This window comes from Antennarius striatus, chromosome 14 (genome assembly GCF_040054535.1).
Source record: "Antennarius striatus isolate MH-2024 chromosome 14, ASM4005453v1, whole genome shotgun sequence".
NCBI classification, from domain to species: Eukaryota; Metazoa; Chordata; class Actinopteri; order Lophiiformes; family Antennariidae; genus Antennarius; species Antennarius striatus.
In genome coordinates, this window is record NC_090789.1 from 11,653,089 (window position 1) to 11,672,375 (window position 19,287).

At 39.0% G+C, this 19,287-nt stretch overlaps 1 protein-coding gene across 3 annotated transcripts in view; it reads right to left on the minus strand.

Moving 5' to 3' along the window:
* Nucleotides 1–19,287, minus strand: part of col22a1 (collagen, type XXII, alpha 1) — a 52,887-nt gene that overhangs the window by 11,781 nt on the left and 21,819 nt on the right. For all 3 annotated transcript variants that reach the window (XM_068332329.1, XM_068332328.1, XM_068332327.1), the window contains 37 exons: nt 17,981–18,034; nt 17,834–17,887; nt 17,292–17,327; nt 16,216–16,245; nt 15,926–15,979; nt 15,747–15,800; nt 12,096–12,149; nt 11,524–11,577; nt 11,354–11,407; nt 11,160–11,213; nt 10,592–10,645; nt 10,449–10,493; nt 9,772–9,834; nt 9,378–9,431; nt 9,178–9,219; nt 9,009–9,041; nt 8,823–8,876; nt 8,436–8,489; nt 8,227–8,280; nt 8,082–8,135; nt 7,922–7,975; nt 7,330–7,434; nt 6,023–6,067; nt 5,428–5,505; nt 5,304–5,339; nt 5,172–5,225; nt 4,858–4,902; nt 4,097–4,132; nt 3,890–4,003; nt 3,550–3,603; nt 3,212–3,265; nt 3,025–3,078; nt 2,822–2,875; nt 2,596–2,649; nt 2,425–2,478; nt 2,274–2,327; nt 2,139–2,183 (listed from right to left, as the gene is read on the minus strand). In XM_068332329.1, the coding sequence (XP_068188430.1) occupies nt 2,139–2,183; nt 2,274–2,327; nt 2,425–2,478; nt 2,596–2,649; nt 2,822–2,875; nt 3,025–3,078; nt 3,212–3,265; nt 3,550–3,603; nt 3,890–4,003; nt 4,097–4,132; nt 4,858–4,902; nt 5,172–5,225; nt 5,304–5,339; nt 5,428–5,505; nt 6,023–6,067; nt 7,330–7,434; nt 7,922–7,975; nt 8,082–8,135; nt 8,227–8,280; nt 8,436–8,489; nt 8,823–8,876; nt 9,009–9,041; nt 9,178–9,219; nt 9,378–9,431; nt 9,772–9,834; nt 10,449–10,493; nt 10,592–10,645; nt 11,160–11,213; nt 11,354–11,407; nt 11,524–11,577; nt 12,096–12,149; nt 15,747–15,800; nt 15,926–15,979; nt 16,216–16,245; nt 17,292–17,327; nt 17,834–17,887; nt 17,981–18,034 (1,995 nt within the window). The remainder of the gene's footprint in view (nt 1–2,138; nt 2,184–2,273; nt 2,328–2,424; nt 2,479–2,595; nt 2,650–2,821; nt 2,876–3,024; nt 3,079–3,211; nt 3,266–3,549; nt 3,604–3,889; nt 4,004–4,096; nt 4,133–4,857; nt 4,903–5,171; nt 5,226–5,303; nt 5,340–5,427; nt 5,506–6,022; nt 6,068–7,329; nt 7,435–7,921; nt 7,976–8,081; nt 8,136–8,226; nt 8,281–8,435; nt 8,490–8,822; nt 8,877–9,008; nt 9,042–9,177; nt 9,220–9,377; nt 9,432–9,771; nt 9,835–10,448; nt 10,494–10,591; nt 10,646–11,159; nt 11,214–11,353; nt 11,408–11,523; nt 11,578–12,095; nt 12,150–15,746; nt 15,801–15,925; nt 15,980–16,215; nt 16,246–17,291; nt 17,328–17,833; nt 17,888–17,980; nt 18,035–19,287) is intronic.

The window sequence follows — 19,287 nt, forward strand, 5'->3', positions numbered from 1 at the left end:
ATGTATTCGCTCACCTGCCTTGACTCGCATATGAACATACTTTAAGTCACATCTCATTCCAAATCCAGAGGGTTCAATATGATGTCAGTCGACCATTTGCAGGTACAACAGATTCAAGTCTTCTGGGAAGGCTGTCCACAAACTATAGGAGAGGTTTCTTTGACCAGTCCTCCAGTTGTGTGAGGTGACATACTGATGTTAAATGGGAAGGCATGGATATCCATCTCCACTCTAATTTGTCCCAAAGGTGTTCTATGAGGTTGAGGTCAGGACTCAAGTTCATCCACACCAGACTCTTTTCACCCTTACTTTGTGCACTGGTGCACAGTCACGTTGGAGGAGGAAGGGGCCGGCTTCCACTGGTTCCCATAATGTGTGGAGCATGGAATTGTCCAAAATGTCTTGGTATGCTGAAGCATTTAAGGTTTCTTTCACTGGAACCAAAGGGTCAAGTGCAACTCCTGAAAAGAACCCGAGTACCAAGTTGGTGACATCTTTGCACTGTGTGCCTCAGCATCCACTGACGCCGCTCTATCAGTATACGTGGCCTCCCACTTCATGGCTGAGTTTCTGTTGTTCCCACACACTTCCACTTTTTTATAATACAGCTGACAGTTGACTGTAATATTTATAAGTGAGGACATATCATGTCTGGATTTGTTGCACAGATGGCATCCTATCACATTCCTTTAACAAATGTTTGTAAAATCAGTCTGCATGTCCAGGTGTTTGATTTTATACACATGTGGTCATGGTGGTGATTGGAACACCTAATTCTGATTATTTGGATGGTTGAACAAATATGTTTAGCAGTAAAGTGTATGAACGAACACATTTTATTATCATAGAGACATCAGATGTATTAAAGCTATTATTCTTTCCATCCATTTTCTTGAAGATGAAAGGATCGCAATCACCATGCCTACAGCCGCTTGTCTGCCTTGCGGGTCAGAGGAGTTTTTGGAGATGGGAAGAAGCAAGAGAGCCAACTTATCTTGTTATGACCTCATTCAATCATGTTTGACTACTGTTTTTGAGTCCTAGCATTCTGTTATAGAGCAGATACCTGCGAGATGATGTAAATAATTTCTATGACATCTCTACGTCATGCTGACACATTGAGTTAAATGTGTACTTCCTATTTCAAAGATTAACTTTTTAATTCTTTGAATAATACTGCATTTAATTTCTGGAAGCCTGACATTGGGTTACAGTATTTATAGGTGCTAGAGAGTAATCGTACTTGTCCATGGATACGCTTCATACTTCCGCTAATAAGTCATCAACTGTCTGTGTGTCAGCACAGGCTGCAGGGCTTGGAGGCTTTCTGCCTCACTGTAGCTGAGTCACAGTCTTCTATAATGAGTCACCATATTTGGCATGGTGCTCTGTTGAAATGCTTGCCTGAAGTTGTGTGCTTGTGTGCTATTACACCAGCAGGTGTGAAGGTCTGTGCAGAAAGTGTCAGACATATCCTGACTTTGCAGAGTAACATGACAAATCTGGCTTCATACAATTACCTGAGCTGGTAGAGTGAACACTTCCAATTGTTCCCGAGAACGGGAGGGTATAAAGGGTAATGTTCTGCACCAATTCTTTGTTAGTTTGTTTCTCAAAACTAATTAATTAATGATGACATGATATATTCTAGAGGACTTTCTTCTTTTCTTTAAGGTATCAAATTCTTTCATACAATATAGTCTGAATAGCTCCAGATGAACAAAGAAGGCATCCAATCCTGCTGATGTTATCGTGTGCTGGCTGTTATACTCAATGAAATTTCATTGCAGATAAATATAAACGTATGACATTGATATACTATGACAAAATAAAGGAGGCATTTCAAACATCAAAATGTTGAGCTACAAATTGCTCAACATTTTGAGCAATTTGTAAGTTGAACACCAGGGGAAAAATAAGAATGAGCAGTATGGAAAGTAGTAGTACCATTTCTATCTGCATTATGAATTGTTGGTCATGGATTTGTAACTTTTTGTCCGTATTTCTTTTGGCAGTAGATCCACAGTTTTTCAGACAGAAAATAACATATGGCTCCTTAAAGATTCTGCTGCATCTCAAAAGCAAACTGACATGCTTAAATACACAGGAATTAGTAGATATTTCACAAGCATATTTACCTTCATTCCTGGAGCTCCAGATTCACCTCTGTGGCCCTTGAAGCCCTACATAGATTTAAAAAATAGCAATGAATCAGTCACAACGATTTACATCTCCAGCATAGTCATCAGATGTGTTTGGTGGTGGTTACCCACCGGGACTCCCCTGAGCCCTGAATTTCCTGGTGGTCCAGGTTCTCCTTGCTTGCCCTGAAATGAAAATAGATAGTCACCATCTGCCCATATTTAAATGTATTGTAATGTTCTTTTTGTGTCACTGACAAGGTAAACTCCTCTATCCACTTACAGACTCTCCTGTTTCACCTGGTCTGCCATCTTTTCCTATTTTTCCAGGCTGACCCTGCAAATCAGTGAAATTGATCAATTAGTGGATGTACCTGTGGAGACCTAAAAAGCCATTTACAGCTTGGCTATACAGTATATATTTATATGTCAATTAATCAAATAATTTACTTACGATTAAGCCAGGAAGACCTGGTGGTCCCTGAATCCCTTTGAGACCCTCTTTGCCCTTGTGAAAACAAATACAAAGAGGTCAGCATCAACAAAAGAAAAGAAATGATTAATGGCCACTATTACTGCATGGACAGGCTGACCTACATGCTAGAAGAAGGAGGCTTGTACAATAATGACACATGGGTAATACGTTTTCTGAGGGGAATGTACACAGAGTGCAGCCTGACCTTTTCTCCAGGGGGCCCTGGAGGGCCGATGGGGCCAGGCTGTCCGTCGTTACCCTGAGGACGAATAAGGCAGTGTCAGTGGAGGTCAAACAAAATAGAAGGACTGCTATGGAATCCAAACTAATGAGTCAAGCTTACACAAAATAGTTATTTTGTTTTTTTTCAGCATGAAAACAATAAAAATCCCCAAAATAGAAACTTACGGGTGCACCCATCAAGCCAGGAGTTCCTGGATGACCTGGGGGTCCTGGGTGACCCTTTAATGGCGAAGAAAGTGGTTAAATTATAATAATATGACTCGTATCAGATATTTTGATTAAATCTAAATAATAAATGTGTGAAAAAAAGAAGGAAAGTGATGGAGTCATAAGTTATAAATGATAAATATACCTTTTCCCCTTTGTCTCCTGGGCCTCCAGGTGGTCCTCGATCACCTTTAATACCCTGTGGTGAAAAAAAGAGAAACTTCTTGTGAAATGTCATATTTCAAGAGGAAGGCATCCATCTGAGAAATTTCTGGTCAAAAAATAAAACCTAAAATTGCTGAAAATATGACCGAAGAGAAGGAAGGAATAAAACCATTATTTCTTTTGAAAGGTGCTCTAATGCTTAGCTTTTCACCCAATTACCTGAATCCTGTGAGGAAACAAAAAAAATGTTGACAAAAGCAATTAATTAGCAGACTATCCTTAGGGAACCATAAGGTCGCAGTTAGTGTGCAAACTTGCCTTTCCACCGTCAGCTCCAGGGGGCCCTTGAGGTCCGGTTGGTCCTGGTTGGCCCTGTAATGACACCGACAGAGCATCAGTCTCTGCCCAGGCAGACAGTGCCGAGTACAGTCACCGGGTCCTGTTGCCCCCAGAGGAGGCCGAACTAATGGTGCAGGAAGAGTCTATTCATCAGTCATACTGTGATTGATGATGCCAGAGATTTAGGCGTGACCTTGCACCTCTCTTAGAGCTAATACTGCAGAGATACGGGCTTGATAACACTCCTTTAAAGATTTGCAGAATCATTACAACAGTCAGAGCAGCAAGCAGGAAATAATTAGTAATTCATGACTCCTACCTGGTAACCATCTTGACCATTTTTTCCTGGTGTTCCCACATGTCCTTTTTCCCCTGGAATTCCTGGAAGACCTGGTGGTCCAGATGGACCTGCAGGGCAGTCTGAGCAAACATCCTAGGGTAACAGAGATGTGTTCCTGATAAAGTGATCTACCCACACATGAAGTGTTCTGTCAATTCAGAGCTGCAGAAATACTGTACTCTTTACCTTCAGATTTAAGTCAGAGAGGTCTGCTGCCTTTCCCTGTGAGACAATTGATAATAGAGTGAATTAGCCAAAAAAATATTTAAAACATACATACGATTAGCAGTTATTATCTGTAGGCAAACCAGGGAACCATTATAAAATGACCTCATGTATATAGTTATTTCTTTGTATTTTTATGTTAACACCTTCATGCAGCTTACACTATTTTCCGCACTATAAGGCGCACTGGACTATAAGGCGCACCTTCAATGAATGCCCTACTTTAAAACTTTTTCCATATATAAGGCACAACTGGATTATAAGGCACAGTGTTGGTTTTTTAGAAAATTAAAGGCTTTTAGGTGCACGTTATAGTGCGGAAAATGTTGGATTTCATTGTGTGACTATGGACTTTGTATGTTGTTAAGAGATGAAGTCTGGCGTTGCTGGTGTTCCACTTCATCCCAAAGGTATTGGGTGGGTCAGATTTCTGCGGAGGGCAGTCAAGTTATTCTCCACCGAAGTGAAAAAACTGTTTATGCACCTCTGCCCATGAATATTACGACAACTAGACCAACTGATGATGTGTGTACAGATTTCTGTCTGACTAGCATATGTATTATATTATTAATCAGTTTTGTCAGGCAAGTGGAGTTATACATTTGTCTAATATCTCCGTGTGATGGTAAGCATATTTCATTGTGTGTGTACTCAGGCAAAAGTATGACTGCAGGTGGTACTCGATACTACCTGTATATGGGGTTTTTTTTTAATGAACTTACTGGCTCTCCAGGTGATCCCTTCTCTCCGGGCCTTCCTGGCAAACCCTGCATGTGGAGCACAGATAAGAAATCAAACTTCTTGAACAAGACATCAAATGAAGGAAATACATGAAGACAAAATGTTGAATTTAACTCTGAAATTATAAAGATGTTTGTTAATTTTTAACGTTGTTTTAAGATACCATATTTAATCACAGAGTTCTACAGTAGTTATGCAGTCAAGACAATCCCATCTATTCAGTCTGAATGTTTAACTTTTGGTCTCTATATCCAGAGATCCATGCTAGAATAGTTATTTGATCATTTTTACTCACATTATGTCCTGCTGGGCCCTGAGGACCGGCGATTCCTGGTAGACCCCTCAAGCCCTAGAATCCAGATAATCAGATATTATAGGAATGCATTTGAATAAACATAATCAGTATAAATCTTCACAAAATATTTACCGCAGATCCAGGCTCCCCATCATTTCCTTGAGGACCCTGCAAGAAGACATGCAGGATTCATGTTTAAGGATGTGTGAATGAATCAACTCAAGGAAAATGAACCGGCTGGCATTGACACTCATACCGGTGCGCCGACTTTGCCTTCTCCTGATGGACCTCTGTCCCCTGGTAACCCCGGCTCTCCTCTCAATCCTGGTTGGCCCTGGTGGTTGGAATAAAAATGTTTACTCCCCCACCTTCCTGCTCAGATAATGTCAGGTAAGTTTGATTAAGAATCTCACAACAGTCACACTAGTAATGCCTGCTGATCCCAAAAAATAGCACTTTTTAAACTATGAAAAAAAAAAGCTATCTGCAGTTGACATTTTGGTACCCATAAGACAGAATGTATGGGTGATGAGGGTGAACGATTTGACACCATAAATCCAGCAAATGCCCCTGCCTAGCCTCTGCCCTCGACATCAAGCTCTTCACAGCAAGGAGAGAGTCATAATCAGTGTGGTGGTCACAGTGCAGTGGACATAGAAATTGCTTTTGCTGCTTTCAAGAAAAATGAATTGTTTCTCTTATCCTTGCCAAAGAACTTTTTCACATCAACAAAAGAGCACCTGTGCATGATGAAAAAAAAAAAAAAAACCTCAGGAAAACTATAAAGTTTATACACATATGCATGCATGCATGCACTTGAAACTTTTTGAAAACTTCTAAAATTGCATTACCTTTAACCCTGGGGGTCCTTGAAGTCCCTGTGGTCCCGGATCTCCCTGTAATATCACACGTGACATTAATCATTTCTCTTGCTGCTCAAACACTGGAATTAAGCTACTTTGAAAGTGACATTTTAACTTTAAAGTGTTCATGAACATAAGAGTAATGAGGCCTCAGGGCCACACCTGGCAGTTGTAAAAACCAGAGCTGCTGTGAGCTAAATCTGTTGTGGTCCAATATGTCTTAACAATGTTTTTCCTGTTTGTGCCTGCATTCTCAGCAGGATGGCCACATGCCTGAGGTGAAAAATGATCAAGAAATATGTTGAGCCACAGAGCAGAATGTGCTCACTGAGACTCATTTACTTCCCATACAGATGGTCAGATTGAATTGTGGTTCAACATGAATTACAGGCAGGAGCTGTTTACCAGGGGAGCACATGTTGCCAACAACAGCCTGCTCATAAGTAATATCTAGCTATTATTAGAAATAATTAGTCGACTGATGCAACATGTTTCCATTTAAAATCAATACTCGTCATGTCTTGTCTCTTGAATCAAACAGACCTGTTTTTGGTACTGATGTTTTGTTTAGTTTTTTTATTTATTCCTTCTAACTACTGAAGATGCAAAACTTTTGTAAGTTAGAAATACATTTACAAATGTAGAAATGTATATTACTTTGATGTAAAATTTAAAAAAAACATGACATTAATTGAAAAAAAATCTATTTTACAATACTACAAAATTTTGGAATTATGTGGAAATAACTTTGCTTGATTAAAAGTATCATATGAACATTCCTTCCACATTATAATGACCAGGGGGAAATGACACAATGTGTTCTAATGTTTTATCTCTGTAAACATTGTTGTTGTGCTGTACATTTTGCTAGCATGTAGGGTTTTCTCCACAGAAATCTGAGTTTAATTCTAGCACGAGGAATTAATTTGCAAATATCTCTGATTTAATTAGTCATACGTGTGACATCAATAGTACAGCTTTAAAAGCTAGTGGGGGAAGATGATAGCATATGCTGTGTCCATTTTAAAGTCACAAATGAGCGTCTCATCGTAAATAAACTAATAACATCTATGTAAGAAGGCCAGTGAATCTACCCTTCTAATTATCACCAGGCAAATAGTCACTAAAATGTAAAACATAGTTTCATCACTTTTATTTGCTGTCCTTTATATGTCCTTTAAATGTTTTAATGCCAGGTAACTTACATGAACAGTAACTTACAAAGCTCAATATTTAATCGACATGTTTGAATTATGTTCAAATCATGCATATAGTGAGGTAGAAAAATATCTTACAGTTTTCCCATCTTTCCCCTTTCCTGGTAGTCCAGGGGGTCCAATTGAACCCGGCTCCCCGGGTGGGCCTGTGGGGCCTACTTGTCCTGGTTTACCCGAATCACCCTAAAACAGATGTCATAATAAAGAAAGCCTTTTATTAATTCTCAACACTACACAAACGTGTCAGCAGGTTCCTCAGATCATATACCTTAAATTAATGTAAAACCTTTAGTGTTTAATGTCATTTGGATCATTGATTGCAATAAATCAGACCAGATATACATTATGACGAGTGAACTGGTAAACTATGAAGCCTACAGCAGCTTTTTAAACAAGAAAATCAATAATAGGAAAGAAATCAAACAATAAAGCTACACACAAAGAGTTCTGAATAGTTATTGTGAAACTGCACAGCTAGTCATCACCACCTCTGCTGCAGGATTTAAATAAATTCTCTGCTTAAACAATGCTGGAACACAAGCGAGGTCAGTCTCTCTCTTTTGCAGTCACACTTATACTGTGCATCATCAGAACAACTGTGATCACAGTCTAAAGATTTTCAAATTCAAAATAGACCAAATCATGTAGCTTTTAGAAACAGGTAACTGACCTTGTCTCCTCTCTGTCCGACTGGACCAGGAGGTCCGATGGTTCCTGGTATTCCCTGGAATATAGACAAGTAGTTTCACAAAGCTCTTTCAGCAGCTTGTCACATAACATAGCATCATTTAATCTTGAAATTAATCTTCAAGTCTGGAAAAAAAAACTACCCCATTTCCTGGTAATCCGCGAGGACCTGGAGGACCAGCTATGCCCGGTGGACCCTGAGATGAATATATCATTCAATATAGTTGGTGCTGCTCAGGATTTATTACTTCTTTACAAAGGTGTTTTATATGTAATCGGACAACTTACAGGGTCTCCAACTCGGCCAGTCTCTCCTGTAAGTCCACTTTCCCCCTTTAGACCCTAAAAAATAAAACAACATAGTCAATCTGATCCATTCAGCAACATCTAAATTAAATTAATTTCCTAAATTAATTTCCCTGATGGAACCTCCTTAAGGGATAAATAAAGTTATAATATCTATCTTGTCTAGAAAAGCAGCATCAGTTGCATTTTACCATAGGTCCAGGAGGTCCCTTGAAGCCTTGCTCACCAGGTAACCCTCTTTGACCCTTTAGACAAGACACATAAATGACAGCGACTTTAAGAATGTAGAACTGTTGAAGCTCAAGAAATACAATGATTCTCTGAGAGTGTGTGCAGACCACCTATATACGTATATCATTATATTTCTCATTGTATCCTACTACACTAATATACTATTTAATATGTATGTTAAAACTAGTGGCTAGAAAACCAGTGCATTACTCTCTTATTCAGCCAATTAAAGTCCCACTAGCTCTTCTCATGTTGTGGCTCCACTTCACTCAATCTCTGCTGACATCTAGTGGACTCTTCTGCTTATTGCAAGTGTATTCCATGAAATGGAAGAAAGCAAAACTGACCATCTCTCCTGGTTTTCCTTGATCTCCCTTTTCTCCCTTCTCCCCAGGTGTTCCCTAAAGTCAGAAAACCAAGAATGCATTATGATATAATGATCAAAATACAGTACGTAATCATTAACTGTGCAAAATCAACAACAACCGAAGGGGCACCAAGGCAAATTCATAAATGTCTTTTTATGTACTCACAGGTTCACCAGGCTCAGGGATGACATTCGCCACCTACGAAGACACAAAACTTTCAAACACTTCCACTCACTCTGTTTCCTCCATTATGTTTAATTACTGTAATGTATCTTATGGCTGTGATTAAGCCTTATGTTAACATGAGTAATAGAAACAGAAAACATATACTTACATTTCCTGGAATGCCAGGTGGACCACTTGCTCCCACTTCACCCTGAGGCAACAGACAATATGTTCACATTGTCTGCATAGTAATGACTCTAGAACTGATGATACTGCATTGTGGCCATATATGAGGCAGGGGAGGACAGCTCTATGGCCATCATAACACTGTTTTGTGTACAGTGAAAATTAATAAACAGGCTTATTTACCTTATCACCCTTTTCACCTTTTGGTCCTAGTGGTCCATCCTGACCTCTTTCTCCCTATGGAAGAGATGCACAAATCAAAGTTTCAAACAGAGCAGAAACCCTACATGTATTTTAACACAGGCGTGGGATGGGATGTTTTTATTTGGAAGTGGAAACTGTTTTGAGACATCCACCACCCCTTGATATTTTTCCAGGCAGTTACACAGTCAAACAAAGAACAATTGATTTCACTCCAGCTACAAATACCCCAGTGGCATTGCGATGACACTATAAAATGCACAAAGACATTGCCAATACAGCACAGTTTGGAAATACGGTAATTTTTGACTAGTAGTTTTGAGGGTGAAAGGGAATGAAGATAATAGTGGTGAAGGCTTGTATAGTCAAAACCCACCGGAACACCCCTGTCTCCTCTTGCTCCATCAACACCTGGTTGTCCAAGGGGCCCTGCTTCTCCCTTTAAATAAATTGTCACATGACAAAGCAATAAAGTATTAAAAGTATACGTCTTATTAAGCAAAATATCTGAAGATGACATGTCCCAGTGGCTCCAGTATAACATCCATCCATCCATCCATCCATCCATCCATCCATCAATCAATCCGTCAATCCATCCACAACCACTTATCTGCTTTGCCAGTCACAGGTCTACTGGTGCCAATCTCAGCTGGCAGGGCTCCATGGAACCACCACAAAATGTCATTTGTACAAAATCAAAATTATGAAAAGGCAAAGCCATCTATTATAATTAATATATGGGTATATTTGGTGAAGGTAAGATAAGATAAGATAAGATAAGATAAGTTAAGATAAGATAAGATAAGATAAGATAAGATAAGATAAGATAAGATAAGATAAGATAAGATAAGATAAGATAAGATAAGATAAGATAAGATAACCCATTACTGTCCCACAGTGGGGAAATTTGTGAGTAGTACTGTATATGTAGATTTCGGGATACTGTATATCACAAATGTGAATTGATTACAGATAAATATATGGACTGGCAAACGGACAAACGTTGGTTGACTACATATTTGTGGAATTAAAGGTCAGCAACTGTGAACTCACTCTCTCCCCTGGAGGTCCTCTTGGTCCCGGAGCCCCTTCATCACCCTGGGAGAAGACAGACGTTAAAATTTGGCATCTCTTTGGTTACACATCTATTCAGTTGCGTCCACTGTGTGTTTCTGGATATGATTAAGTCACTGTACCTTAGATCCGGGTTTGCCAGGAAAACCATCTGTTCCACGCTCTCCCCTGGGTCCCTTTGAAGACAAGATTTCAGTGTAGATACCATTCAAACAACCATTCACCATAAACATTTGCCAGATACTACAAATGATAGGCCTTAAGGTTAACTCATTGTAAGCAGATTTTAAAGCTAAAGGAGTTATTTCGCACTTCCGCAAACATAAGACTAGGCTTAGTTTAGTGAATTGAAAGTCATAACCCTCTCATCAATTCTGTAGTGCTGACAGTTTATGTTTTCAACAACAAGCAAAATAACCCATAATGTTTTGGCCCTGTGAAACTGGTTTACTTGTTAGCGAACAGCTACCTACTTACACATGTAAGAAGAGGTAAGTACTCTGTCAAAGCTGTGCTTCTAGTCATCTGATCAACAGAGAATATCTTGGCCTTAGGCTGATAGATATACAGCATTTTGTTCAATGATTGTTGAAATTTTAATTTCTAAAGTTTTTTTGTTTGTTTTTTTCACTGTGGGTGTGGAAGGCCAAAGAATAAACAAAGAAAAGTAATTCTAAATGTCATACTGACCATCGCACCATCATTTCCAGGAAGACCATCTAAACCATCTTTACCAGGAAGACCCTTTGAAAATCAGTGACAAAAGGTTGACATTTAGTGACAGAAGGAGATAAATGACAGCAGAGATTGAACCTCAATGACAAAAAGAACAATTATTTGACATTTATTTGGATTTATTTGACAATTAAAAAAAGCCAACTCACAGGCTTTCCAGGCTCTCCAGGTTTGCCTGAAAATCCAATTTCACCAGGTAGACCCTGCATACAAAAAGAACAAGCATAAGAATATCACTTTGAAACAGATGCTTACCTGATGTCAAAACAAAAGGAACTTTTAATTTAAAGAATGTGTCCTTATTTATCTGCTCACTCACAGGAGGCCCAGTGTGTCCTTGGCGCCCAGCCGGCCCAGGTGGACCCTGATCACCCTGAACAACAGAAACCAATATCAGTGGAAGTGTCTATTATGTGTTAATAGCACACATGCTCTCAATATGGACTATCTTAATGACATTGTTATTTGTCAGATCAAAATATCAAAAGCATATGTCCAATGTGCAAGGTATTTGGCAAATTATTTTATTGAATGTTTTAAAAACAATACAAAGAGATTTATCTGGGCAGATTACTGAAGGACTGCATGCAGCAGTACCTAAAACTAGCGATAGAGGGCGAGTGAGAGTAATGTTTACAGCCATTTAAATATGGATAGCACTTGCAGAAAGGTGTATTTCTGTTAGTCTTTGTGACAATTTGGAAAATTAATTGACACAGTCTGTTGACTTTAATCCATCCTTTTTCTATTCCTACATTACAGTGAATGTTTTTTTTTAATTTGTCCCCACACAAACCCAGTCAAAATACCAATTTGATTCTCTTTCCAGAGAGGTAAATTACATGTAAAAGGTGTACACAAAAACAAAAGAATAATGACAGGCTTTCTTACAGCAGGTCCAGGTAGGCCATCCACTCCAGGCAATCCACTCTCTCCTTTTTTTCCCTGAAAGACAGTAATTAGAATTATTTAAGAAACAACTATGGCATAGGGTTGAATATAAATATAACGGTAGATCAATGAACTATGGATTCTAAATATAAATTTTCTCCTGGTCCGATTCCAGTTCTGGCTGTGGTTTCTGTGGTTTCATTATCTCTTTGAACTGGTATAGCTCATTCCTTTCCCACATATAATGTAGGTCTCTCTCTCTCTCTCTCTCTCTCTCTCTCCCCTCTCTCTCTCTCTCTCTCTCTCTCTCTCTCTCACACACACACACACATACACACACACAAATCCATACACTCACGTTTATTCTTGATCTACTGTACTTATAATGGACAAGCAGTAGTTCACACACACACATGTTGCCTGTCCCACGCTTTTCCCCTTTCATTCCTGCATTTTTGTTAGATTTCCATTCAACAACCCCCAGGAAACTGAGGTAACTTGTCCCTCCATTGTTTTGTTTTTAATTTATTTTTTTGTTGATGTTGTTTTCTGCTTTTTCCACATTCAAACCCAGGCTGTTCTCAGCTGTCATACCAGGACAGAGGCCTTAGTAGAGGTGACAGACAGGCGATGAGAGATTTGCAGCAGTGTGGAGTGGCTCAATTTATACCAGCTCAACCATAAAGCCCACTCTATCAGTGATGGCAGCAGTGGAGACCACCTTATTATTGCAGGTCTTAGCGTGCCCTCACCTCCACAAACTCTCCCCCTGCACATCTTCAATAAAAGTATAACAACCTCAAAGCTGGGAAAATAGGTCAAGCTTCTCACCATCTGGGTTTTTTTTCTTTAGAATTCAGTTGGAAAGCATCCCAGTAGAATGTAAAATATTTTACATTCTACAGGGACCTCCAGTGATATCAAAAATAACATTGCAACAATGCACACAAGGTAACTTGCAAGATATTGTGCCAATCTAAATTCATGTTAATATATACAAATCCATCTATCCCAGAGGAGCTTGTGTGACTTGGGACAAAACATTTCAGTCAGAGAAAATTCTGTCATCCGTGGGCAGAGATGCTCCGCTGTCCAACTGAGCAGCTGCAAGAGTTGATTCCAGCATATTGCCATGAGGACTTAATTGCTCCCAGCAGAGAAGTGGAATGGAGGTCAGTGTCTTTGCTAATGTTTCAGAACAACACATTATGTAAAATCACCATCACATTACACATTGCTGTGTGATGGGACCAGTGTGGATGGAGGGAATAGAAAATGAGAGCTGTTGGGAGGGTTTTGTGGAGCACTCAGATGCATTGATAACAGTGGGCGTCAGCTTGTATTAGCATGAGGCATACATTTTGTCATGTCTACAGAATCCCAGTAGTATTTTTTTTAATATATGCTGATCTGATCCCCGAAGAGAAAGTAAGAGCACATTCTAGTTAGCAAATACTTCGAACACATGCATACATGTTAGTTTGTACAGGCTCCTGTAGCACACACACGCACATACACACTCACACACACACACACACACACACACACACACACACACACACACACACACACACACACACACACACACACACACACACACACACGCATACACACACACACACACACAGAGTCTGGGATGTGCTACAGGGGATTATCTCCCCCTGCACGCCTACAAGGGGGCCTGAAGGTAAGCTGGGGGAGGTAGAGTGGCGGGCAGCCCCTTTGTGGAGCGCCCCAAATGAGCAACTTGTAAAGGGGGGGATGGCGCCTTGTTCAGGGGCACCTCGGCATTGCTCCGGAGGTGAGCTGACACCTCCTACTCTTAGCTCACACTACAGATGTTTTTTTGGGCGGGAGCAGGAATCCAACCGCCGGTCTTAGGAACATTGGACGACCTGCTCTACTGCCCACTCTACTACTGCGCTACTGCCGCCCCAACATACATCATACATCTTACATCTTGAAAAATAATTGATTATTCTCATCATTTCTTGGTCTTATCATTATTCACATATAATATGTATGTTAGTGTATGTTCAATACAGTTTTATTCAACAAGATCACTTCTGGGGGCAGAGTCATCTCGTTTTAGACATTTTTTTCCTGCATGTTAAGTCAGCCTAAAGCACAAAAAAAGCACAGAAATCCCATGAAAATTATTTGGTTTTGTTTTGTGTTTTTGTCATCATTGCAGAGTAATTTTTCAGTGATTTAAGCATTTAAGCAAGATTGTGATTTTTGATTAGTTCAAGTGAGATTTGTCAAGTTTCTACATTTAATAGTTTCTCTATATATTTCCCTTTTCATTATGGTAGTTATATTAAAAAGAAAAACAGTTTGTTTTCACTGAAAACATTTAATGAAGGAATTTCCCATCCCAAGAGTAAAGAGGAGAGAAACAATAAAGTTGAGAGCCAGAGGGCGAGATCTTCCTCACAGATAGATCCCCTTCTCCATTGAAACCTACTCCCTTTTATAGTTACTTTGAAGTACAATTGTATTAGTCTATAGAGAGAAAATTGCACTACTATTAATATTTTATGTTGCATTGTGTCTGTTTTATTTGGATGCACCAACAGCTAAACTCAGAAGTTACTTCATCCAAGATTAAGTTAAGAAGCTCAAATGCAAAAAATAAACAAATGTCTAATGAGCTCCTACCACAACATTAATGTTTCCATCACTGTTCACGTTTGATCCACAATCACATATACTATATGTGAATAATGATAATAATAAGAAATTCTAAGAATAAACATTTATTTTTCAAGATTATGTTGGCCAAGTAGCCAGTTAGCAAATCCGAGCTCATTATTCCCAATGTTAGCATGCATTTATTACAATTAATAGAATGTATTGGTTGCAGGTTGTGCCTTCCTCCAAGGTTTCTAATTCACCTTTGATGTCTACTTATCATTTGAAATCCAATCACGCACTGTTACTGGATATTCACGGTGCATCGAAGGGTGACACCCAGATACATCAAAACATACAGCAGAACAGAATAAAATGTTATATAACCTCTAACATTCACTGAGATTCTAAGTCTGAGACTAAGAGCCAATTCAGAGGCCAAAAATGATCTCTCGCTGAGTGTTTTTTGCATGTCTTAAGTGATCATATACAACTTATCAATGATTGCATATAGTAAATCAATGTATAAACTGTTTCAGTTCCTTTTGTTCAGAAACCTGTAGCTAACGACAAAAACTCTAGAAGATTTTTACGAATACAATCCCTCTCAATCCTCACTTATATGCTTTATAGAGTAGGACAGTTTCTCTACTCATAAAGATCTGACAATATTTTATTGTTTTCTTCATTGTTTGTACAATGTTTCTGGGGGGTTTTTTCTGAAAAGTGTAGCTGCCTTTCTTCAAAACTTCTTGTGTCAAATAATTCATGATTTGAGATGACGCTTGCTCAACAGTCAACTATCATTCCCCATCACAGGAGATTTGTCCAAACTGTAGAGCAGATTTGCTTCTAAAACATTTCTACAAAAAGACTTCCATGTGCTGCAAAGTCAAGTTAAGATATGAATGCAGGTTTCTGAAACCAGCATTTGTACTGCATCACCTGGCACAGTCATAGGGTCCAGGTACTGAAGAAGAGAAGAAATGCAATGTTCAGATCAAAATGAGTTCTTACCCGCTGACCGAACTCTCCAGGTTCCCCAGGAAAACCCTGCAATCCAGGAGACCCCTAAGGGATAAGATGTTCAGCTTCACAAGCTTGTTTATTTTCTCCACAAAGAATAAATATCTAAATCTAAATGACAGCAGGTAAAAACGTTATACGAGTGGCAAATAATAAATTGTGATCCTCACAGGAGGCCCTGGGGGTCCAACAGCCCCTGGAGGTCCATGAGGTCCAACATCTCCCTAAAATATGTCAAAAACAACGGTATCATATTTGCTCAAATGACATCTTTGAAGTATTAAGAATTAGATCAACACTACACTATTGATTTACTTCCAGTCCATTTCCTTATATTCAGCAGGTAATCATTCTACTTATAAATTACACAATAGGGGAGTTTAGGGTTAGGCTTTTTTATTTATCTGTTGATGAGGTAAACATAATTAAATGTTTTACTATGTAATGGTCACTAACTCACCTTTTCACCCCGAAGTCCTTCTTTTTGAACCTGAAATAAATAGAAAGAACTAAATAATCATATTATCTCATTTTCAAATGATTAACCCCTATTTGAAAACCATCCACCATAGGATATTGTTGTTGTTTTTTTGGAAGGTGACTGAACTGTTAAATTGATTATAAAAATGGCTGCTGCTTATATTACACCAATGTTAGCCTTGTTACATGGATTGCTATTCGTGTCAGATCAAGCTTTGGGATGCTTCAGAAGACTTACACAACTGAAAATGAGCTCGCTGTTCAAACTCTGCTGACCTCATTATTTCCCACCTAGTGAATTACCTTGTCGGAGCACACATCTCCTGTCAGAAGAATAAGTCAGCTGGTTTTTTAATCACCATCCCACCAGAAAAACTCCTGTAATGACACCAGCCAGTCTGACTCCGCTGAGCCAGCACCTGGTACCGGTAGGTATTTGATGGTTTGCTTCAGTCTCACTGAATTTCTTAACCAGAGTGCTTCTAGCTATGTTAGTCCTGTCAATGTGAGTACAACAGCCTGCACACTGCTGATAAATAATGCATCTCTCTGACTTCCTTTGTAGCTAGAGTCTGTTGCTCTAAAACTACAAACTATCTTTCTTCCCAGTCTGTTCCTCTTCTCCTCTTCTCCTTTTGCTCAGACATGCCCATCAGTCCATCAGTCCATTCCTGGCGACTACTAATCACCAGTGTAGATTATTGTCCTGTTGGGGCTTTCCTTAAGTGATCACTTGATGATGTTTGTTATTTAAATTTGATTAAATTAAATTTATTTTTGGATAACATTCATTTGCTGATTGTTCATTTATCATATAAACCAGATTTTATTGCTTCAATAATCCCAAATTTGTCATTGTAATGCATATTTGATATTGTAATCACTCTTTCTCATGTTAAATTGCACAACTTTTCTTTGAATTTGGATTTAATTCAATTTTGTGTCTACTTTATACAAATATCTGTTTGTTTAAAGCAGAAGTATATTACATTTGATTACTGAAAGAGCCTACAATCATTCTGAAAATAGTCCTTACTTTTTCTTTTTGGAACTTACCACATCCCCAGGTATTCCAGGAAGGCCTCTGGCCCCCTGTGACAAAGAGCACACAACGATGAAAAGCCATCATTAGAATCAGCAGAAGCTGAAGTGCTGCGGGCGCTATGATGATGACATGACAATGACCATAATTTATAGGATTAAGTGTGCTAAACAGAGCGTTTACTATAGCCCAAAAGGAAAGTGAATGGTGTGTGTGAAGTGACACAGAAATCCTTTTTTGTGTGTGTGCACATATCCATGATCGTGAATAAGGGTGTGGTATACGCATGTATGCACCAGTGGAAGAACATCAAAGTGAGTAATTACAGACAGACAAATGAGCTCTGCATTTTATTTTCTCAGACAAATGAGTGGGCTGCCTCTGACAGTACACAGAGGAGACAGAGGAATGTCTGGCGAGCGCAGACAGTAGCTTGGGAAACAGATGATACCGCTTTGATCACAGTTTAATAGTGTTATGCTCACACACACAGTATCATACTCAAATTATTCTAACAAGTGAATGGAGTTCCCCATGCAGCAAAGGAGGAGCATACCTTGTCGCCTTTAATTCCACTTGCTCCGGGTGCACCAACCAATCCTCTTAAACCCTAATTGGTTTGAATAAAAGCCTCATTAATACAAAAGGTGATCTTCCACAGGTTAATATATGTAGTCACAATCTTCAACTGGACACCACTTACATCTTTCCCAGGAACACCAGGTTTGCCAGGTAATCCATCCAGACCTGCCAGGCCCTCAAATGGAAAAGTGCACAAGGAAGCTTGTTTAAATAATAAATGTCAGGTTTTGTACTTCATTTGTGAAATAAAAAGTCATTTATGAGCCCTGACAACATATTTGTTTTGTGTTTGTAATTATGAAAAATGGGCTTCTGTCTGGATCACAAAATATTTCTGTATAGTAAATCAATAATGATGATTTATTTCAAAATACATGGTCATTTATGTAGAGTAGAGATATGTCTGAAACTCTAATGTTATGAGAATAATCACTGTCAGATTCATTATAAGTTCAGGTTGGCTATGTTTGCCTTTTGACCACCTGGAGGTGCTAGAATATAAAGCTTATACCGTATATCAATAAATTTAAAAACAGCTCGTCCTCTGAGCCCACTGTGTCAAACCTTTTCTGAACAGCATTTATTCATTCATTAGCAATCTGGGATATGGATTTGGAGAAGAAAATTACCCAGATCTGATGAAGTTTTTGGATATTTCAAAATTCTAGATAGATTTGAAGGAACAGATTTTATGATAATCTTGCTCCTATTGCAGGGTGTGGTTGTCGGACAAAGATTGTATCATTCTTTTATTGTACATACTGAAGCAATACAGAATCAACTCTCCATCCCCCAATGCAATCATTCTACAGTAACTTTTCAGCATTCTGCTTGATCCATCAGGTAGCGTAAGCATCAAGAGAAACACACATTGCCCTGTGTCTCTACATGCCTCCTTCCTCTGGTGTCACGTGATTCTGGTATTGATAAACTACATGAACAACATGCATTTTCAAATTTGTTATATAAGAATATGGGATTACATGTGGGACTATCCAAATGCTACAAATCCAGAATGTGTCATCCTGGTCTTGTGGTATCTGGATCAAGATAATCTTTTTTTGAATGGTCCTCATTACCACTGCTAAGATAACACAGGCGAAACAGATTTTGCAACAGTAAGACTGTGTTGCAGAACTCAAAAAACATTCCTGACTTTTCAGTCTGTCAGGATTGCCCTGACTACAACCCCCACCAACTTCCTCCAAACCATCTATTCCAATGATTACTCCACAGAGACAAGTACTTTTCCATTTCTCCCCTCCAGGAAATTTCTCAGTGACCAGTTGAATTACTAAACTGGCTATCAGCATGTTTGACTGTAGCATGAACACATCTAGAATCTGCAACACATCCTTAAGCCATATGGCAAAGCAATCTCTGTTCTGACTCTGTGTTTGCTGCTTACCCAAAAACCCCTTGTTAGTA